Genomic DNA, 19,966 nt, shown 5'->3' with positions numbered 1-19,966 from the left:
TGTAACAGATAAACGTGTGTTCAATTCTCGCCGCCCTCCTGTGTACAGTCTTCAGCTCAAAGGGAATAATCTCTAGCTCCCTCTTTCTTTGGTTTAAAAAAAGCACCGAGTTTTTTTTCCTTTTTTTTCATCCAGGCCTAGGCCGTCTCTCCTGCAGCTCAGCGCCAAAATCGCACAGATCCTGCCCGGAGGAGCACTCCGGGATGTGTAGTTTACTGCCGATGGCATCTGCTGGAAGAGATAGGGACAGCGAAAAAAGTAATATGAAACCTTCTTCTTAATAGGAAAGGATGAACTGTCATTTGAGGAAGGGGGCAGTGTAAAAATAATCAAGAAAAAAAATGTATTTTTTTCATTTTTGTTTATGTGTTATTAAATTGATGTAAAAATATAAAATACTTTTCACTTTTTTATTATTTAAATTGCATGCTGCCCACAACGTGATGCATATCCCGTAGCTACGTTTGCACCACCGAGTCGAGTCTGATTGGCTTTTATAGGCCTGCTCGCCTGATCCGTAGCAGAGAGGAGCGGGAAATGACAGATCTTTCACTCTGCCACACAATTCATGGCACCATAATTTATTTATATATACTATGTATATTATGTACTGCATAATATTATGTTACAGCGTACATCACGATGTTATATTGTAGCTATATAAACTATATATCATGGTATGCAGTATTACTATATTACTACACAATGTTTTTACTGATACTAAATCACAACGTATCATGTTATGCAACAGTGTGTTACATTGGTTTATGCACTCTATTCCTTTATAGTCATACAGACACTTATTACTCATTGCCATTGCTGCTATTGATTGCAACACTCTGACTTATTCTGCACCACTCGCTTTACCATGTTTTATTTCTCCAATGCTTCTGTGTATTTTCTTTTTATACATTATTCCTATTCTAGTTCACGTTCCTCTTAGGATGTATTTGTCACATTTTCTGTATCGGTTCCTATTTAGTCCTTCCAAATTCAACGATTTTGCCGTACAATGATTATTGTGAAAATTATAATTCTTTTGAGGTTAAAGACATTAACCATAACAACAATGTTTAAATGCTTTAAGGCAAATAATCGCTGGGACGTTATTATTTTTAACTGCAGGTGTATTCATCATTCGTTATATAGACGATCTTCGGTGCTAACGCACACAACATTCACGCATGTACACTGCGACCTTTCAGTGTAGCTGCATTAGAAGGCTGCTCATGCCGAGTAGACGACGGGGAGCCGAAACACGACGACTTGGACGGAGTAAACCCACCGTTAATGGGTTTATCAACACATCAGCCCTTACTATCGTCACTCCCGTTTACCTCGACCGACTGTTGTGGATGGATCACAATTTACGTCTCACCGAGAAGCCTTCCAACACCCAGTCATCAGCGGCAGCCATAGCTCCGTCATTGACGCTGGGAGGTTAGTCATCCGCCTGCTGCCATTATACTAGCTAACTTAGCTTAGCCAGCGGCAAGCTAATCTGCTAGCATAGCCGAGGCGTCCAAGCTACCCTTTATGGTTAAATCCGCTAGCATGATGCTAATGTGAATCATACGGTACCAGCAACTTTCAATGGTTTACAGAGTAAACATTTATTTTTTATTTTTAGAATGTCTGTGAAAAAACATCATTCTTAGCTAACGTTTGTAGAAAATTATGAAATTGTTAACTTGGTTAACTTAAGTTAACGTTACGTCTATTTAGCACAACAGACGCTGTATTAACGCTACTCCAACTGACGGTAAGTTAACGTTAGTTATGACCAAGGGACGTGAATAACTGTTTGTTATGTTATTTTCCCAAAAATGTCATCAGTTATGAGTATCGGTGGATTTTAACTGTAAATTAATAATTTGGGCTTTACAGTGACAGGATGGATATGCGATATTTGTCAGATAAGCTGCGACCGGTGCTGCTTGGATCTGTTGCATAATATTGAGCTAACCTGCTGTCCGACTACGCCGGTGCTAATGTAGCGCTGTCATGTCCTGCCATTCATCGTCCGCTAGCTTGTGCAGCATACAATCTGTCATGTGTTTGTTATGGCTACGGGCTGTATGTGTGTGTGAGAGAGAGAGAGAGAGAGAGAGCTACACCATTCGAGTGAACAGTAACCAGACACGTAACATTACACACTCTCTCTGTGTGTGTGCTTTAACAGAGAACTGAAACGTGCCCCTGCCATGGCAGCCTTTAGTCACCAGATGCTCCTTGCAGTCACAAGATCCAGGTAAGCAAGCGTCGCATGGCGTCTTCTGCAGAGAAGCCTATTGAATTTCTCTTGTGACAAACTTGAGGTAAACACACACACAACTGCTGTGGTTTGTACCGATGACGCAAGATGAGAAACCAGCAGCCGATTGGCCAGCGCTGTCACTCTACCTTCCTGAATTAGCTAAGTCGGCTATGCTTTTAATAGCTCTAGAATAATAAGGCCACGACATGACAATTTAGAATTGACCGATAATGGGATTGACCAGTGCTGTGTGGTTAGTTTATATGCAACAAATGTGTGTTTTTTTTTAATTGAGTTTATAGAAATGTTTTTTCGTCAATATACATGATCATTTCTATCCATGGACTTATTTGCGTCCTGTTAAAGGTTCTGTGTGGAGTTTTTTATCGGTAGTATCGCAGTGGATCCGTTTGCCTTGAATGGCCCCCAGGTTTGTTTTTATTTTATATATGTAGAGGGAAGCATTTGCCACTAATACACTGATTTATATGTGGTAGTAAAGCTCCAGGAACGTAGCCATGCCCCAGATAAGGCCGGGAAGAAAAAGAGTGAAACAATGTATACAATTAAGCATTAAAACAGTCCCCAATTTAAGTCATTGTCATCGGCTAAATGTTCCAGCTCTATTAATTAAATTCCCTCCATTTTCCCAAATGCAGTTGTGTATTGTAAATACAAATTTTAGCTTTCGCTACTTTTTAAATTGTATAATATGTAAAAACTGACCAGTCTCCCTTGTTGTTGTCAGCAGGGGATCCTATTTGTTATCCAAGAGGAACAGCTGCTCTTCTCTGTCTTCCAAAGCCTATCTCCACGTAGAACCTCCTTGCCAGGTCCTGTCCCCGCTCCCACTCAGACACTCTCGCTACGGCTCCCCCCACTGTTATCGAGGTCACGCCATCGGCCGTGGCCGAAACTCGCCGCCGCTCGTCCGCTCTCTGCACAGCTCAGGGGTTTGGCTCCAAGAAATAAAGCAGGAGGACACTAAAACCGCCTCCCAGGATGCTTCCGTGGAAGGTAAAAAGTCCCAACCTCCGTCGGCTCCCAGTCCGACATCCACCAGCGCCACCACCACACTGGCAGCCGCCCCTACGGTGCAGGAGAGGCCAGTCGTGAAAAAGGCTCTCCATCAGAAGATTGTCGACGAGTTGAAGCACTACTACAACGGCTTTCGGTTGCTCGGCATCGACATCAAGATCGCGGGCAGGATGGTGTGGAGGCTGCTGCACGGACAACTGCTCACACGCAGGGAGAGGAGACGGGTAAGAGGCTCTTTATCGACTCGTCAAATACTCAAAAGCGAACAAGACCCTTTAGTTTCATTCAACCAAGTTGAAGTCAAAGGTGTTCCTTTTCATGCCCCGATCCTCCTCTGTTGCCCTCTGGTCACAACATCATGTCTGTGACGTTTCCGTTACATTCCTAGGGTTTCTTTTAGTAATGTAACTATAGTCTGCTGTGCTGTATAGAGTCGTTGTACACAAATGATTACACTATTTGCTTTGTGGTATTTAGTGTTGAGCTGTGTGCTAAACACGTACTATACATTGAATAATTTTCACTGCCAGTAGTATTTCACCCTAACCTCACATTTCCATTAGATTGACGCAAAAAGCCATCAATAAGAGCTCAGTCGGGTCAGTCGCATGTAATCTTACGAAACGCATCACATGATGTGGTCAGCTGAGCCGGTCTTGATTTGGTTGAAGAAACCCTTACAAGAGTTAGTAAATGCCTGCAGGAATCGGCTTGGCTGAAAAGTTGTCTCCACATTATAAGCTCTTGAAATCCTGACCCTTTAAAGTGTGCTAATGTAAATATTTGCATTCTGGAAAATGCCTTCAGCAGAAATTCTTGGATCCCGAGTTGTGCACAGCCGCGGCACTCATGTAATGGATCTGACATGTGAAACCCCTTCTAAGATAACTTTGTTTGTCAATTGTGGTTTTCCAGCTATTGCGGACCTGCGCTGACCTCTTCCGGCTGGTGCCCTTCACGGTGTTCATCATTGTTCCTTTCATGGAGTTCCTTCTTCCCGTCTTCCTCAAACTCTTCCCAGAGATGCTGCCCTCCACCTTCGAGACAGAATCCAAAAAGGCATGTGTCCATGCACGCACACAACCTCGCACGCACGCACACACACACACATGCCTGCAGCCTCCATGACCTCGTGTGACTGCTCTGATATGTGAGGTGAACTCGGGCAGAAGACTTCTATCTAATCATCATTGTTAAGGGGCCGTAACAGGAAATACAAGAGTTCTACAAACCTGCAGGATGCTGACTGTAAAAAAACGCTGATTCCTGTAATTGGAACGACGCCACATTCCTTTTGTTCCCTCCTGCCGTGCTGTTAAAGAAAAGCAGCAGGTGTCGGCACTCGGCCTGTCAGCTCTGATGTTCCCAGGTGATTCTGAGTGATCCACAGAAATGCTCTCATGCTTCTGGACGGCCTCTGGAAATGTGACTGAACATTAAAAGAGGTCCAAGAAAATCACAGTCTAATGTATGATCTGTGATGTAGTTGACACTATGTTGGAGGTACAATATTATGATCTGTGCAGTACTTTAAAATGTGTTCGTTATCTGCTTTGCACAAGGGGCAAATGTGGTAATGGTTCAATATCTTTGGGGCATCAGCCTCAATGATTAAGAGAGCTATTGCTCTTTTAGTAAAAGAGAGAATATGAAGTTAAAATGGATGCAGCAACAATTTTGCTTTTATTAATATAGAAGTTGAAAAAAAGGCAACCTGCAATAGAACTGATATAAATCACAATTGCTTATAAAATCTGCTTTTTGACGGTCTCATTTTATTGGTCAGCTACTGCAATGAAAAGTCCTGTGATGATGAACTGTAGGTAACTCACCACCATGTTTCAATGCATACTGATCTACATCAGTTAACAACTCGTCTCAAGCTAACCCTTCCTCCCCCTCCCTCGGTGCAGGAGGAGAAGCAGAAGAAAGGCCTGGCAGCGAAGCTGGAGCTGGCCAAGTTCCTCCAGGAGACCATTGCCGAGATGGCCCGGCGGAACAAAGCTAAAGCTTTAACGGAGGACGAGACGCAGCGCTTCTCCACATACGTTCAGAAGGTAGGTACCAAGCAAAGAGAACCCTTCAACATGGCCCGCCTCGAGCCCCCTTGGTGAGAGGAGCCCGTTTGCTTTTCAACGCTGCTTAGTATTAAGGTTTTTAAAAGGGTAAGTAAACAAACTGGTAGGGATTTTTAGGGGGGGAAACAAGAGGCTTGAATAATTGAAATCCTTTCAACTGTTTAGTCCAAGTAGCCAAGTCGCACCATTGGTCAATGTCCCAATCGGCCCAGGCTGCCAAATGTAATCAAGCCAGCGGTCCGCCAGTGCAAACAGTGGCTGTGGAATTGACCGTGTGACCGGTGGAATTCAGCCAAATTCAATTCCAATGAAAGCTCGATTCTGCAGAGCAGCAAGAGCCTTGCTAAAATTTACTTTTTCGTCTTTTCATTTGATTTTTTTACTAGTATTTCTGCCTTTTGCAACTATGAGTGTGTGTGTGTGTGTGTGTCCTCGCCAGGTCCGCGGCACCGGCGAGCAGCCCACCACGAAGGACATTGTGCGGTTTTCGAAGCTGTTTGAGGACGAGCTGACGCTGGAGCACCTGGAGCGCCCCCAGCTGGTGGCCCTGTGCAAACTGCTGGAGCTGCAGCCCATCGGCACCAACAACCTGCTGCGCTTCCAGCTGATGATGCAGCTCCGAACCATCAAGGCAGACGACGAGGTGAGGGGGTTTTGAAAACGGGACTATTGGAGTCACAAGAGAAGGGAACGTAAAAGGTTCTAGAAGCAAAGTGGTTTTATATTAAGTTTTTGGGTAGAGGTACAGCAAAGGATCAAGACTCTGCAATTGTATTTTCTGTGGTTGCAAACAAAGAAGAATTTGAAGAGAAAAGTTATTCCAGTGTGTCATTATGTTCTCATGCTCGAGCAGTTCTGGACTTCCCCTTGTCTTTGCAGATGATCGCCGCGGAGGGTGTGGCAGCTCTGAGCGTGTCAGAACTACAGGCCGCGTGTCGCAGTCGAGGGATGAGGTCCCTGGGTCTCACCACCGACCAGCTCCATCAGCAGATTCAGCAGGTGAGCAAAGCAACATCACTAATTTAAGCGCCGATAGAGCTGGTACAATGTAGGCAAAGAATAGCATTAATCAATTCAAACTCCATTCAGAGAAGAGGCATTTAAAAATGTGTGGTTCAAATGCTTTTCATCTCGCAGCCAGAGCGGAGGAACTGTTTTGCATATATTCTTTCAACTTTGATGCTTGACAGCAAAAAAGATGCTACAAATGGCGTATTGGTTCCATGCAGGAATTACTTGTAATACAAGTCTGATAAATGTTCCTCTCCATGTAGTGGCTGGACCTGCACCTGAAGGAGAACGTCCCTCCGTCCCTGCTGCTTCTCTCCAGAGCCATGTACCTGACGGACCTCCAACCAAAACCTCCAGTCATCCCGCCTGTTCCCAAACTGGAGGTGTGACTTTTCAACCTACTTCTAATCTCTGTGCACGCTCGTATGAATGTACAGCTTAAAGGGAAGCTAGTCCGGCTGCAGGTCACTGCCTTTAAGTACCGCTTGCTGTTTGCACACAAGCGGTTTCATAACCATTCACATTTCTGCTGTCTACCCCCAGCTGCAGCTAACAATGATGTTCAGTTATCAACTAATAGTTTGTCTATCAAATCGAAAATCCATCTTTATAAGCAAGGAATCTCTTTTCTGTAGAGATGTGTATTTCAAGAATGGTTAATCCAATCTGCGTCACACCTGATGTATTGCGGGGGAGCTAACGGAGTGCAGTGACGAATCTGGGGCATTTTGGATCTAGTGACACGTTCTATTAATAAAATGTTTAATGGATGCCAAACACTGTACTGGACGAGTGAAATATTATACGGCCGCAGACCTTTTCATTTGCTCCCACACATGACCAAAGAATAGTGGCAAATTTTAAAGATTAAATGTGTTTCTTGCTATTGAAAATTAATTAAAACTACTCTCAAACAATATTTCTGATGAAATGGTGTCCGAAATGTTTTACTTTAGTTTATTTAATTAGAACAAAACCCTTGAAATCCCATCTATGCATTTGTGTTTTTAAATATCCAGTGTTGATGAACGTGCATCATCACACGACCTCTCCTAGAATGACTGACATAGCTGATGAACAATAACCCAGAGCAAGTCGTAACCACGTGTTTGTGGTTGTTTCTCCGCAGAAGTCTCCTCTTCCAGCAGACAACGCCGCCGCAAACACAACCCCGGTCAGCCCCGACATGTTGGCTGACCCCGCGCTCATCATCAAGGACAGACCGGTGAGTAAACCACACAGCAGCATCAGCAATTTATCAAGGCATATTTGTAGCTTCAGACTGAAATGACTTAAGTTGGCCTGACCTTTTTTATGGTGGACCAACTAATCCCATTTAAGTGACAGGTCGCTCCTCCGAGTTTTGCATGCAATTCAACATTTGTAGAGCCTTGGTTGTATAGCGGACCCTAATAAACTTCCAAATGTTTTTGTTTTGGTCTGATGAAGGTGGAGGAGATAAGAGACGCGGCTCCGGTGGTGTCAGACAAACCTTTGACTCCCGCCGAAGTCCTTCAGGTGAGCTGCCCATCAGACCTGTGGGATCCACAGGGACCAGTGCGAGGCCTTGTGCAACACAGGCTGTCATAATCCAGTTAGCTCACTGTGACGTTAATCTTACTTAAATGACCTGATAATCTCTCCCAGTGGGCCACGGCCTGCTGCTCAGAAAGTACCTGAACACCCTAGAGAGACATCGTTTAAGTCGAGATGTAGAAAGGTGACGAGTAGAAGACAGAACCAAAAATACAAATAAAAGGCTACTGGCTGAATTAGAAGTGAACACCTCATGTGAATCTGTGTCAAGTATAAAAATAGCGGATACATATAAAGCTGCCGCTACAGAGCACTCTTCAGGCGCGTCTTTGTCAAAGCAACCAGTCTCTTTAAGAGGTACTCAGTCCTACTTTAACAAAGCGTTTCTGTCTGTTTTAAAGCTATTCTCATTATTCCTACATTGGTCAGATAAATCCCATTCTAAGAACCTCTGCCACCTCTTCCTCAGGCTAAAGCAGCAACAGAGCTGTCCCAGAAGAGCAAGATGAGCGCCAACGGTGTTTAAAGTGGAGCGGGAGACTCTGGACTGGAGAGAGAGAGGATTCAGTCGATTCTTTGCCCTCAGTGGAGAGGGGGGGGGGGGGGGGGGCAGACCAGCTCCATTTCAGTAACCTGTGTTATATATACACACTGTCTCATCGGGGCTCAGAGGGACAGGGGTAGGGGAAATCACCTCAGCTCGGAGTCCTGTCCTCTACCCGTCAAACCACCCCACCCCCCCGCCTCGGCCAGTTGGCCTGCGTGCCGTTGAGCTCTCCTGCTTTCACACTCCGTTCTCTGCCGGTCTCCGTCAGAGCGGGACATACCAGCCAAAGACATAACTTTGACCGTATGTCCTGAGAATGGACCCAACACAGTCTAGACGGTCTCCTCCTGTAAATTTGTAAATTTCCTGTATATTTGCACATTGCATCGCAGTGGCTCTGTACATTTTGCTGTGCAAAGGCAAGCGCTCGTCTCTTTTATCTGGGTACCCTTTGTGTTCCTCTTTGGGTCAAGAGAGAGGTCACACACCGGCAGGGTGACATAGCGTAGCTGCTTTCGGTTGCATTTAACAAATGAGAGAGGTCACTCCTTGAAGTCAGAGGTGACTGTGGTAAAGTGCACGCTAAACCACTCACCGGACTATCTGTAAAAAAAAAAAAAAAATGTGCAGGTTTTATTTGCATATACAGTATATATTCTGTTTAAACACTATAATACTAAAATTTCTTTAAAGAGAAAATACTTGACGTTGTCCATTGAGATATATTATTAGTATGGGGAGCAGCTTTAATCCTCAAGCCACATATGAGATAAATAATATTTTTGGTATATTTTAGCCCTGCTAAACGCTGTATTTGAAAGGTTTATTACATCCTTGTGTATTTCTTAAACATGGTTGTGTGTGTTTGACAGTGCGGAAGAATTTCCACCCTTCTTTTTACATTTGGCGTATCTTTGCGTTGACATATTTTCCCTCTTTGCTTTTATCCAGAGAAACATCCCAAAAGCAGATGCCATCAGTAAAAGGATATTTTTCCAACAAAATAATTTGAATATTGGTTTTACATATGTGCCTACGGTTGAATGGCAATAGTGTCTGCATTTTTCATCAGATCTTCTATATTGTGCCATTTTCAGTTTTTGATTGGTCAGTCACCTCTGTGTGTTTAAGGTGCCCTGGTAAAAATGTTCCTTTAAGTAGAATGTCTCCCTTTTTTCCTTCCCTATTTGATCCAAGTATCAATCCAAATTACTATGGTCAACTGTGTTGATACCGATGAAAAAGCAATCACCTTTTCAATCAGCTCTGCATAAATAAATGACTCACAACAGTTCTCTGCTGCCATATAACAACCAGAAGGTAACATTAACAGCATTTATTTTTGTAAAAGAGAAATGTCCGTGCGCTTCAACACCTGTTATTGAGCTTTTGAGACAAGATGTGTCTGTTACTCATGTTTTTTTTTTGGAGTTTCTGATGTTGACTGGTTCGAGATTCCTGCTCTGCCTCAGAGACGCTGCAACTGAAAAACACAAGGTTGTACTTTTCTGTCTGTTATTTGAAAGAGAACGCATCGATTACATCCATCTACAGATATTCCATCTTGCCCTAAATAATCTTCCTTGCTATACCTCTTTTATAAACACCATGTCTGTCTCCCTACTGCCGTCTCACGTGGGACATTTCGGCCATCAGGATGTGTCCTCTGTCTTTAAGGATTATTTCTTTCAGTTACATTTTTTTTTTAAGAAGAATCACACCGCTGTCCAGTTCCACCTCACCTTGCATTGAATGTATGCATCACCTGACCAGGGCAAATTAAATTCATCAAACCCTTCCCAGTGTCCTCTCTGTCGACATTAACCATAGTCTATTTGTTCAGATGATCACCAGGAATCAATTATTTAATTTGTTAGTTGGACTCTTTGTCCACTTTACGGTTACGTGATTATCTGTGTTAACAAAAAGAACAATCCACCTCTCAATATATGGAAATATGAAATTTAATTAGCAAAGTACAATAACGAGTTATTGTAGCCTACTTAGTTACATATTGTTGAAAGAAATTCTTTTGTTGTTGTTGATTCAGTAAACAAATGAAACATTTGTGAACAAATATTCACCTTCTGAACCGAAGTTGGGAAGACCTTTCAGAGCGAGACGGACATCTAAAAACCTGTTGGGGTGCTCGAGAGGTTTAAACCTAGTGTACCCGCAGAGGAAGAGGCGCCGGGGTCATTCATGGAGGAGGCACCGTCTCGGGAACAACGCTCGGCGTAGTGGAGCCCGACGGTACACGGTCAGTTCACGTTCCAGTTGGGAGTCGTCTCGAAACTTTTCCCATAGCTGGTGTGTTTTTCTTGAAAGCAATATATGATTAAAAAAAAAGCAAGCGCGTGAAGGGCAAAACTTGTCCGCCCCAAGGTTCTATTTTAAGTCGGGCCGCTGACGTCATGTTGAGTCATTTCAAAACACCCTAATGGGCTACACGTGAACAGGTGGAATATAGTGCTGAGAAGTTATATAATGTTACCAGAGAGCATCAAATGAAGCGAAATAGCCCGGGCTGCCTGTGAATTAAAAGTAAACGTTAGGTTCGCGTTGTGATACGGATCGGTGACGCAGACTGAAACAGCAAAAGGAAACACCTGCCAAGATTGTGTGACAAAAACACTTTAAATTAAGCAATGGTTCGAGGGTGTAGTTAGGCCCGACGCGACGATGCGACGATAAAGTACAGCCTCAAGAAATGTATTGCATTTATAACACGGTTACCAGCAACATTATGAATAGTAACTTAAGTAAATAGCTGCCTTTCAGCACAAAATATTAGTCTAGAGAAAATATAGTCCCCCTACGTCCATGTAAACAGCATTGGGTCCCGCAAATGTCAACTAACAGTCGCGCAAAATCTATCATGCGCAGTGATATGGAACGCTCAGGTCAATGTGAACAGCAACTGTACGTTATCGCCCGTGACTCTCTCTAAACCAATGAGAACGCTGGATTTCATCTACCCGTGTTATAATGTATTTATATGTAGCTATGTGTAAATAGAGAATGGAATGTGATGAACATGCGTCAGGTCAATATGTCCCCTGCAAAAGGAAACTTGGACATGTGTTTCAAGGTAATACTGTGCTCAACAGAAAGACTTCTTTCCTTTTAAATAATCAAATCTAACTGGTCTCCTTATGTTTTCTTTGCCACTTGTTCTCTTTTTTTCCCCCTGGATCTTCTATGCAGTGCAAAGGATGAAGCTTACTGTTACACATCTGTTGGGTCTGTCCCTTCTATTGGCACACACTTATTGTACAGTGGCCAAGAAAGGAGGAGGGCTTGGTGGGAAAATAAGCCTCTTTAAGAAGACCCCCAAAACAAAAAGTCCAGACAAAAAGCAAAACCAACCTAAACAACCCGAACAGTTCAACCGAGGAGGCTACCCTCAGCAACCAGCGCAGCCAGGAGGCTACCCTAATCAAGGAGGTTACCCCAATCAAGGAGGCTACCCTAATCAAGGAGGTTACCCCAATCAAGGAGGTTACCCCAATCAAGGAGGTTACCCCAATCAAGGAGGTTACCCTAATCAAGGTCGATACCCCAATCAAGGAGGCTACCCCAATCAAGGAGGTTACCCTAATCAAGGAGGCAACCCTAATCAAGGAGGATACCCTAATCAAGGTCGATACCCTAATCAAGGAGGATACCCTAATCAGGGAGGTTACCCCAATCAAGGAGGCTACCCTCAGCAACCAGCACGCCCAGGCGGATACCCTAATCAGGGAGGTTACCCTAATCAAGGAGTTAGACCAGGATTCCCAGCTGGAGGTTACCCAGCACCGGGCTCCCCATATGGTGGAGGCTATGGTGGTAATGGAGGTTATCCCGGTGGCTACATCAACCAAAACCCAAACAACAGAGTCCTGAGCCCTCACTACGGGGGGAGCTTTGGATATGGGGGTCAGGGTGTGGGGGGCGGATCTCCCTTTTCCCACTCAGTCCAGTCGATGGGCATGCGTCCCTCCGACAGATCCAGAGGGTTCGGCCGCAGCGCGGTGATGGCAGCGGCCGGAGGGGCCATGGTAGGGATGGCCCTGGGCTACGGACTTGGGAGGTTCCCCCGTCCTCCCTTCGGCTTCCACAACCCCCAGGAGGAGCATTACTACAACCACTACATGTACAGGAGGTACGGGGCCAAGTCCACCGACACCAACGACTACAGCCGGGACTACAGGTACAGCCAACCCCCTCAGACCTACGACAGCTACATGGACTCCTGCATGAAGAGGGCCGACCTGCTGCCAGCGGGGAAACCCAAGCCAAGCGACAACAACAACCCGGCCGCTACTACCACAGCGAAAATGGCAACCACCTCAACGTCTTCTGTAACTAACACAACTAATTCTGCTGTTCCAGAAGCGGACATCAGCAGCAACACAACAAAGAGCAACGGAACTGCAGCGAGAAACTCCTCAACCTCCACCACTTCTTCCCCACTCATTTTAGATAAGTCCGAAGCCGTCTCAGTGCCTCCAGCTTTTCAGGTTCTCACAAAGGCTGCTACCGACGATGGCGACGACACGGTGAGCATCGTGGAGATCGGCTACCCGGCACTGATCGAGCAGGTGAAAGCGAGGAGGTGTGTGGAGCTGTACATGGTCTACGCCGAAAAATACTTGAAGAAAACAACGGAGACCATCCCCACAGGTGGGGTGCAGCAACTGGAGACAGGCTTGTGGGGTCTCCTCGCTGTGCTTACCAGCTCATTGCTGATGTTGCTGAATTGCAACATGAAGCTGCTGCAGTGAGTCCTTCATCAAAAGTTACAGTGATGGAGAAATAAAGAAATGAGGTGTACAATAATATTTAAGGTATTAAGTGGCAGTTCGATGATTTCTAACAACCCATAGCCAACATTTTTAGAAAGAAATATTGATGAGTTGTGAGTAGATTGACAACTATAAAAACTTTTCATTTATCCAATACCGCACTAGACAGACAGACATTGTGAGTGTGGACTGTGGAATCTGGTTTTATTTGTTCCAACCAACTTTCCAGTGATTGGTTTGAACCCTGCAGCTGGAACGTGAGGCGATGGACTGCGTATTTAAACGGCCTAGTTCAAAGCAAAATTAGATCATAACAATATAGTTTGCATTGGAATGTTGTTCATTTTGGTTTTTACACTGAGAGTATTTGTAATGGATTATAACTATTTGAAACATGTACTAAACTTTACTGAACATGTTATTATGATATATTACATATTACATGATATTATGTTATTTGAAATACAAGATACCCAAACAGCTTTTTTATATTTTATATTTATGTGTGGATTGGATTTTCTTTTTTTAAATACAGATTTTTTGTTCTGGCACCTGAAGCAACCACAGCAGAGCTTAGCTAACTTGAAATTCTTTGCTCTCTTCTTTTGATATGAATGAAACAAAATGCGGCCAACTAGCAGCTGAGAGGTTTTGAGCTCAATAGACAGCGGCTAAAAGCTTTACTCCAGTCTGCATGAACTCTACTTTTAAAGGTTATACATTTATTATGGATACCAGCATTGAATGACAATCTAACACCTTTTGTTTTTGTCCTCCGAGGATCATTGCTACTTTAAGCCAGACATGGAAGAAACAGTCACAGTAAATAGTTATCAGCCCCTTTTACCTCAGGTAAGACACACATTATATATTCATTTTCAGATGCACCTGCGCCTTATATTCTAAACCAGTTCAGCACCTGCGATCCTGTATTGAGTACCAGTTCAGAACAAACACTGCGTCAGAGAATAATCACCACCGATGTCAAACCATCCGCGGAGCTGTTTTCGTTTTTTCCTCAGCTCTATATTTGCGACATGTTGTGCTACCAATATTTTAAAAAATAAACAGAAAATTGAAGAAAAAAAACCCCCAATGACATAAATCCTTTATATATGAGTGTTTTATTTCTATCGTATCTATCTGGTCCTGATGACATATATTGTTTGAATACGTGTTTTTCTACGCTGAAAAGTGGATGGTTCATTGGCGGAGCTCGTGATTCCACCGTGACGTCATGTGTAAAAATCCGCTTTCCAAACTCGAGCCGTGTGGACTCGAGTGGAGAAGACGACACGGGACACTGCCGAGGGGAAGAAACACGGACCAACACATCCACGCGTCCACCTCTCAAGGTAATGCGTCTCCATCCCACGCTGCTCTGAGCCATGAGCTCCACATTGTTGTTGTTGTTGTTGTTGTTTGCATCACGCCTCTGTCTCCGTCTGTGATATAACGTTAATACAAATTAAAAATGGCACGTAGCGCATCGCCGTTTCCGTAATATTCCGGTAAATAACGGGGTGGTTTTTTGGAGCCACGGTTCAATAAAAGGGGCAGATGCGGTGCTCGGTGTAACCCTCCTCCGGACACCGGCTGCGCTACCAAATCATCCCCGTCTGGGTCGCTTTGGATCCGGACCTGTTCTTCGGAGCAGACCGGTTATGATGGATTAAACGCGCATCCGACGGGGTCCCGAGGATCGGTCACTTCCACGCCCACGCGCTCCATGGAGACAGAGACAGCTGCTCACCCACAGCACCCCAAAGTCCCGATAGTGCTGTGGAAGAATCTGATCGAATTAAGGTCCAACTGGACGTCAGCGAGCAACTGGTCGATTCATTGTTGGTTTATAAGAACACGAGCGCGATCAAAGGCCCACTCACGCAGGTCGTCGCGACGAAACTCGCGTGTCCGCGTGGTTACATGTGAGGGCGTGGAGGACGTCGGGTTTACGGACTTTTGTCTTTAGTCGGTTCAAACGACACAACTCCCGGAAGAGACGCGACGACAACATTTAGCGGTCGGCCACACTTGCGCACGCGTTGCTATGGAAACAGCGTTAACACACATTCTACGCACGTATCAACGCAGTGAAAGATAAAAGCAATAAGGGTGACCGATGTGGAAATCAATATTGATCATTGATTTGCATCCTCACCCACAATAATCCAGAAATATTGTTGTTATATAAACAATATCTTATATTTATGTATTTGTATAGTCTCGTGGCGGTAGTTGGTACAGATTCGTAACAAGGGGATCCTTCTCGTTGACACAAGATACTCGTCACCTGCAGTCACAGATCTCAGAGCACTGAGCTATTTGGAGCCAACCTGGAAACCTCATTTGTGGACCCACATCTCTTAGTTGGAACCACGCGGTGAACCATGTGTGCAAAAATACACCTAGAGGTCTTCGAAAAATTGTCAACATGTGTTGTCGCTTCTGCAAGCTCGAGCTAGGGGAACAAGTTAGCAGAAGACATGGCCCAAACAATGGCCGAAGCGCTTGCTTTCTGGACACTGCTCTGCTGTAACTAAAAGGTGAAAGAATGTGACACAAGTATTTCCCCGCGGCTGGAGACTGGCAGCTTTCATTTAATGAGACAAGACTGTAAAAGGGTACAGCTAAATGAATTGTCTCATACTTTCTCCATGTTCCCTTTTCTCTCCTTGCAGGGCAAAGATGAAGCAGGGGTCATTGTCCGAGCTGTGTCTATTGTTCCTTTTGTGTCAGACTCATCTCTCACTGGCCAAAAGAGGAGGCGGCGGCTTCGGGAAGGGCATCGGCTCCAAGAAGTCCTCCTGGTCCAGCCGAGGGAGCACCAGCGGTAATGCGGGCAACCGAAATAATGCAGGTTCCAGCTCTCAGGCTGGGTACCCCAAGCAGCCTGCACAGCCCAATCAGGGAGGCTACCCTCCACAGTCAGGCAGACCCGGGAATCAAGGCGGGTACCCCCAGCAGCCGGGCGGAGGCTACCCAGCACGGGGCTCCCCATACGGAGGAGGGAGTTATGGCGGCCATGCCGGGTACGGTGGTCACGCTGGCTATGGGGGTTATGGAGGTGGCTACATCAACCAAAACCCAAACAACAGAGTCCTGAGCCCTCAGTACGGGAGCAGCTTTGGATATGGGGGTCGGGGTGTGGGGGGCGGCTCTCCCTTTTCCCACTCAGTCCAGTCGATGGGCATGCGTCCCTCCGACAGATCCAGAGGGTTTGGCCGCAGCGCGGTGATGGCAGCGGCCGGAGGGGCCATGGTAGGGATGGCCCTGGGCTACGGGCTCGGGAGGTTCCCCCGTCCTCCCTTCGGCTTCCACAACCCCCAGGAGGAGCATTACTACAACCACTACATGTACAGGAGGTACGGGGCCAAGTCCACCGACACCAACGACTACAGCCGGGACTACAGGTACAGCCCACCCCCTCAGACCTACGACAGCTACATGGACTCCTGCATGAAGAGGGCCGACCTGCTGCCAGCGGGGAAACCCAAGCCAAGCGACAGCAACAACCCGTCCGCCACTACCACGGCTGCAAACGCCACCGTCGTCGCCTCAGCTTCAGACGCCGGCGGCAAGGCAACGGACAACCCCTCAACCCCGGGACCTTTGACCCCGCGCCCTCCAGCCTCGCGGCTTGCCGGCAGTGCTGAAGACGAGGACGAGGACGACACGGTCAGCATCGAGGAGATCGGCTACCCGGCGCTGATCGAGCAGGTGAAGGCGAGGCGGTGCTTGGAGCTGTACATGGTCTACGCTGAAAGGTACCTGATGAGGCCCACCGACGGGGCGCGGCGACCGGAGGCGGGCCGGCTGGGGCTTGTAGCCGTGGTCACCAGTGCCACTCTGCTACTAAACAGCAACATGCTAATGCTGCTCCACTGACGGGGAAGTGATGGGGAATGTGTTTGTTATAAGGGAGGGTGAAAGGGGAGGTTTTGGGGAGGGGGGGGTTCTTTATTGTCTGTGGGTTTCTACATTTTCTTAATATCGTAGGCGTCACATCCTCATGCCTGCTTGACTGGCGCTTAGTGATCCATCTTGGAACCATGTGTTTAATGAAAGGAGTGGAAACAGTTAAACAGACAGTTGGTGTTGGAGCAGATTTTACTGGCGTCTTCTTCTTCTGAGAGAGAAAGGGCCGCATTTACATTCCTAGCAATGAAGGATGGGGGGGATTACAACACACCCCGTTCTAAAACTCCATTTAAAAAAAAAAAATGCCACTCCCACTTTGTGTTCACGACGTGTGTCCATCAGAACAAAAAGAACATACAATTATGTTTGTGTTTATTCACAGAAACTGCATCTTTGTTGTTGTTGTTTTTTGGATCAGAAGAAGAAGCACCTGGCACAGGTCGTTACAGAAGCGATCAGCGTAGCAGACACTGGCTTCTTAGATACGATTGTTTTAACCTGAAGGGGTGTTTGTGTCAGAGGAAATCCTAAAGAGTGAATCAATTTACACGGGACTTTGACAAATGCAGTGCAAATATCACATTTGCAGCGTGACTATGAGAAATGTTTCATAGTAGATATGAATGATTTCTTTGTAGCTTAAAACAGAAATGGGCCATATAAAAACCTCCATGAAATGCATAAGCTCAATGCAGAAAGACTAAATATTAAATCCGCGCATGCTGTTGTACTAACATGATTGCTTTGGAACCGAAACAAAGTGCGCTTTTCCTTCCGTGTTGGCCGTTTGTGAACCGCTTAGAACAGTTTACCCAAGACTTTCAGCCCTGTCCGTTCTGTGCGTCCTTCCTCTTCTGTCTCTGGGTAGTTTGTGATGGAGATACTTCATCAGAATCATCTCGATCTCCTCCTGAATCTCATCTTGCATTATCAACAGTAATAGTTAAGGTTGTGTGTCAAGATATGTGCAGGAGATAAGATTCACCCAATCAGATTTCTTCTTTTCTCTCTAACAGAAGCCAACCAACAATGTACTTTGTGAACATTGATCATTGATTTTACCTCCAATATATCTGAATGAGGTGTGTGATATCATAATTACTATGCCAATGGTACATAACCCTCTCTTCACTATTATGTCTGATGTTTGGGGACCATTATTACAAGCACATTTAAGTTAAATTCTGCTTTGAAGTTATGCTTCAACTCCTTTAAATACTGTTTATTCTAGAGCAATGCATCATATTCAATAAGAGCGTTATGTGTTTGTCCTCTATCCAAGTAGCTTGATAATTATAAGACGCTTCTTAACTCACAAAAAGATCTTCATTCCTTAGTTAATCAGAAAAAAAGATCTAATTGTAAACGTGGAGATACGTGGTTGTCGGACATGAAGGGTTTGCTTATTTGCTTGTTTATTTGAAAAGTAACAAAAGCTGTCAGACAAATGTAGTGGAGTAAAAAGTACAATATTTCCCCCTGTGCTGCAGTGGAGTAGAAGTAGAAAACTGGCAGAACATACAAATACTCAAGGGAAGTACAAGTACCTCGGGTTTGTAAATGCATAAAGTGAATTTCAATTTTACCACCAGGAGGAACACATTTCAATCAGTGAAGTGAAATGAGCTGGACTGGCCAGTGATCAGAAGCCCCCGGTGTACCTTTAACGTGCCAATTCATGTACCCTCTTTACTCAAAATGTATCCGAAGAATGTGCCGCTTTTAATAAGGCCTTTTGACTGTGAGTAATCCCATTTACTGTCCTACTGAACGCTGAGGGTCCACTCACACCTTTTTGGATTTGTCTTGTCAAATAAACTTAAACTTTACTCATGTGCACTTGCATCAATTTGTGTGTTTCTGACTTTCAGAATTGGGTGTGAGAGAGAACAAGCGCCGCATGAAAGATGTGGAGATCAATTTGAGGAATAACCATCTTAAATAATTAAAAACAACCACTTCCGTCTGAATGTGGTTTCTTTAGAAGTAAGCAGGGGTTGCCTAGTAACCCAACAGTGGAAAAACATGTCTTATAGTAAAGGACTAACCTGTTTGCGTTTCAGGTCTGAGCGTGTAATGAAGCGTGAGGACTGAACGTCAAAGGTCCAAAGAGCACTGAGACTGAGGGCCGAAGACAAAACGGAAAGCAAACAGGAGCATTTGTGAGATCTGATTGGCTGTGAGCACACGAAGCCCCATCAGACTTTCCATCTGTTCATTAAACAACATGCTAAATAAAACTGGTGTTTTATTATATATAATTATATAGTGTTGGAAATTACATGACTAGATTTTTCCATTTTTCCATGTAAAGCAATTTCTTAGTGTTTTCAGCTGCAGTTACTAGAAATATTATAATCAAGTACTGTTATTTAAAAGACATTTGATAAAGGGGAGTCAGTAAAAATTACCCTCCTTTGTTTACTTTCCTGATGTGTAGAACATATTTAATATGATGACATATGATAGATAACACTGCTGTTAGGTCTTGATCACCTTTTGTCCCAGTATAACCTGTCCACTGATCCTCTCTGTCCCAGTATAACCTGTCCACTGATCCTCTCTGACCCAGTATTACCTGTCCATCCGTCCTCTCTGTTGCAGTATAACCTGTCCACCCGTCCTCTCTGTCCTAGTATAACCAGTCCACTGATCCTCTTTGTCCCAGTATAACCTGTCAACCCGTCCTCTCTGTCCCAGTATAACCTGTCCACGATCCTGTCCCAGTATAACCAGTCCACTGATCCTCTCTGTCCCAGTATAACCTGTCCACCCGTCCTCTCTGTCC

General features: G+C 45.0%; 3 protein-coding genes across 8 annotated transcripts; all 3 read left to right on the top strand.

The window, feature by feature from the left end:
* The first annotated feature begins 190 nt into the window (after positions 1 to 190).
* Positions 191 to 10,265, top strand: letm2 (leucine zipper-EF-hand containing transmembrane protein 2). Of its 2 annotated transcripts, XM_037483273.2 has the most exons (12): positions 191 to 258; positions 1,206 to 1,440; positions 2,183 to 2,251; positions 3,006 to 3,519; positions 4,211 to 4,354; positions 5,209 to 5,352; positions 5,813 to 6,016; positions 6,253 to 6,372; positions 6,648 to 6,767; positions 7,514 to 7,609; positions 7,834 to 7,902; positions 8,390 to 10,265. In XM_037483273.2, the coding sequence occupies exons 3-12, from the start codon at positions 2,205 to 2,207 to the stop codon at positions 8,444 to 8,446; spliced, it is 1,515 nt and encodes a 504-aa protein (XP_037339170.2). In that variant the 5' UTR covers positions 191 to 258; positions 1,206 to 1,440; positions 2,183 to 2,204; the 3' UTR covers positions 8,447 to 10,265. The 2 variants fall into 2 exon arrangements, with proteins under 2 accessions (XP_037339170.2, XP_037339171.2); XM_037483274.2 differs by lacking the exon at positions 191 to 258 and having other exon boundaries at positions 1,200 to 1,440; positions 3,009 to 3,519.
* Positions 10,266 to 10,617: 352 nt separating this feature from the next.
* LOC119225420 (calcium-binding protein P-like) lies at positions 10,618 to 14,362 on the top strand. Of its 5 annotated transcripts, none has more exons than XM_037483271.2 (2): positions 10,618 to 10,727; positions 11,675 to 14,359. In XM_037483271.2, exon 2 carries the CDS (start codon positions 11,683 to 11,685, stop codon positions 13,234 to 13,236), a length of 1,554 nt encoding a protein of 517 aa, XP_037339168.2. In that variant the 5' UTR covers positions 10,618 to 10,727; positions 11,675 to 11,682; the 3' UTR covers positions 13,237 to 14,359. The 5 variants fall into 5 exon arrangements, with proteins under 5 accessions (XP_037339168.2, XP_062418220.1, XP_062418219.1 ...); XM_062562236.1 differs by having other exon boundaries at positions 10,648 to 10,727; positions 11,682 to 14,361; XM_062562235.1 differs by having other exon boundaries at positions 10,654 to 10,777; positions 11,675 to 14,361.
* An 88-nt stretch (positions 14,363 to 14,450) lies between these two features.
* LOC119225422 (uncharacterized) lies at positions 14,451 to 19,015 on the top strand. The gene is made up of 2 exons (XM_037483275.2): positions 14,451 to 14,612; positions 15,939 to 19,015. The coding sequence occupies exon 2, from the start codon at positions 15,946 to 15,948 to the stop codon at positions 17,143 to 17,145; it is 1,200 nt and encodes a 399-aa protein (XP_037339172.2). The 5' UTR covers positions 14,451 to 14,612; positions 15,939 to 15,945; the 3' UTR covers positions 17,146 to 19,015.
* Positions 19,016 to 19,966: the final 951 nt, after the last annotated feature.

Source organism: Pungitius pungitius, chromosome 5, assembly GCF_949316345.1.
Source record: "Pungitius pungitius chromosome 5, fPunPun2.1, whole genome shotgun sequence".
In the NCBI taxonomy this organism is placed as follows: Eukaryota; Metazoa; Chordata; class Actinopteri; order Perciformes; family Gasterosteidae; genus Pungitius; species Pungitius pungitius.
Note: the sequence above shows the minus strand (reverse complement) of the source record. Positions and strands in the feature narration are given on the sequence as shown.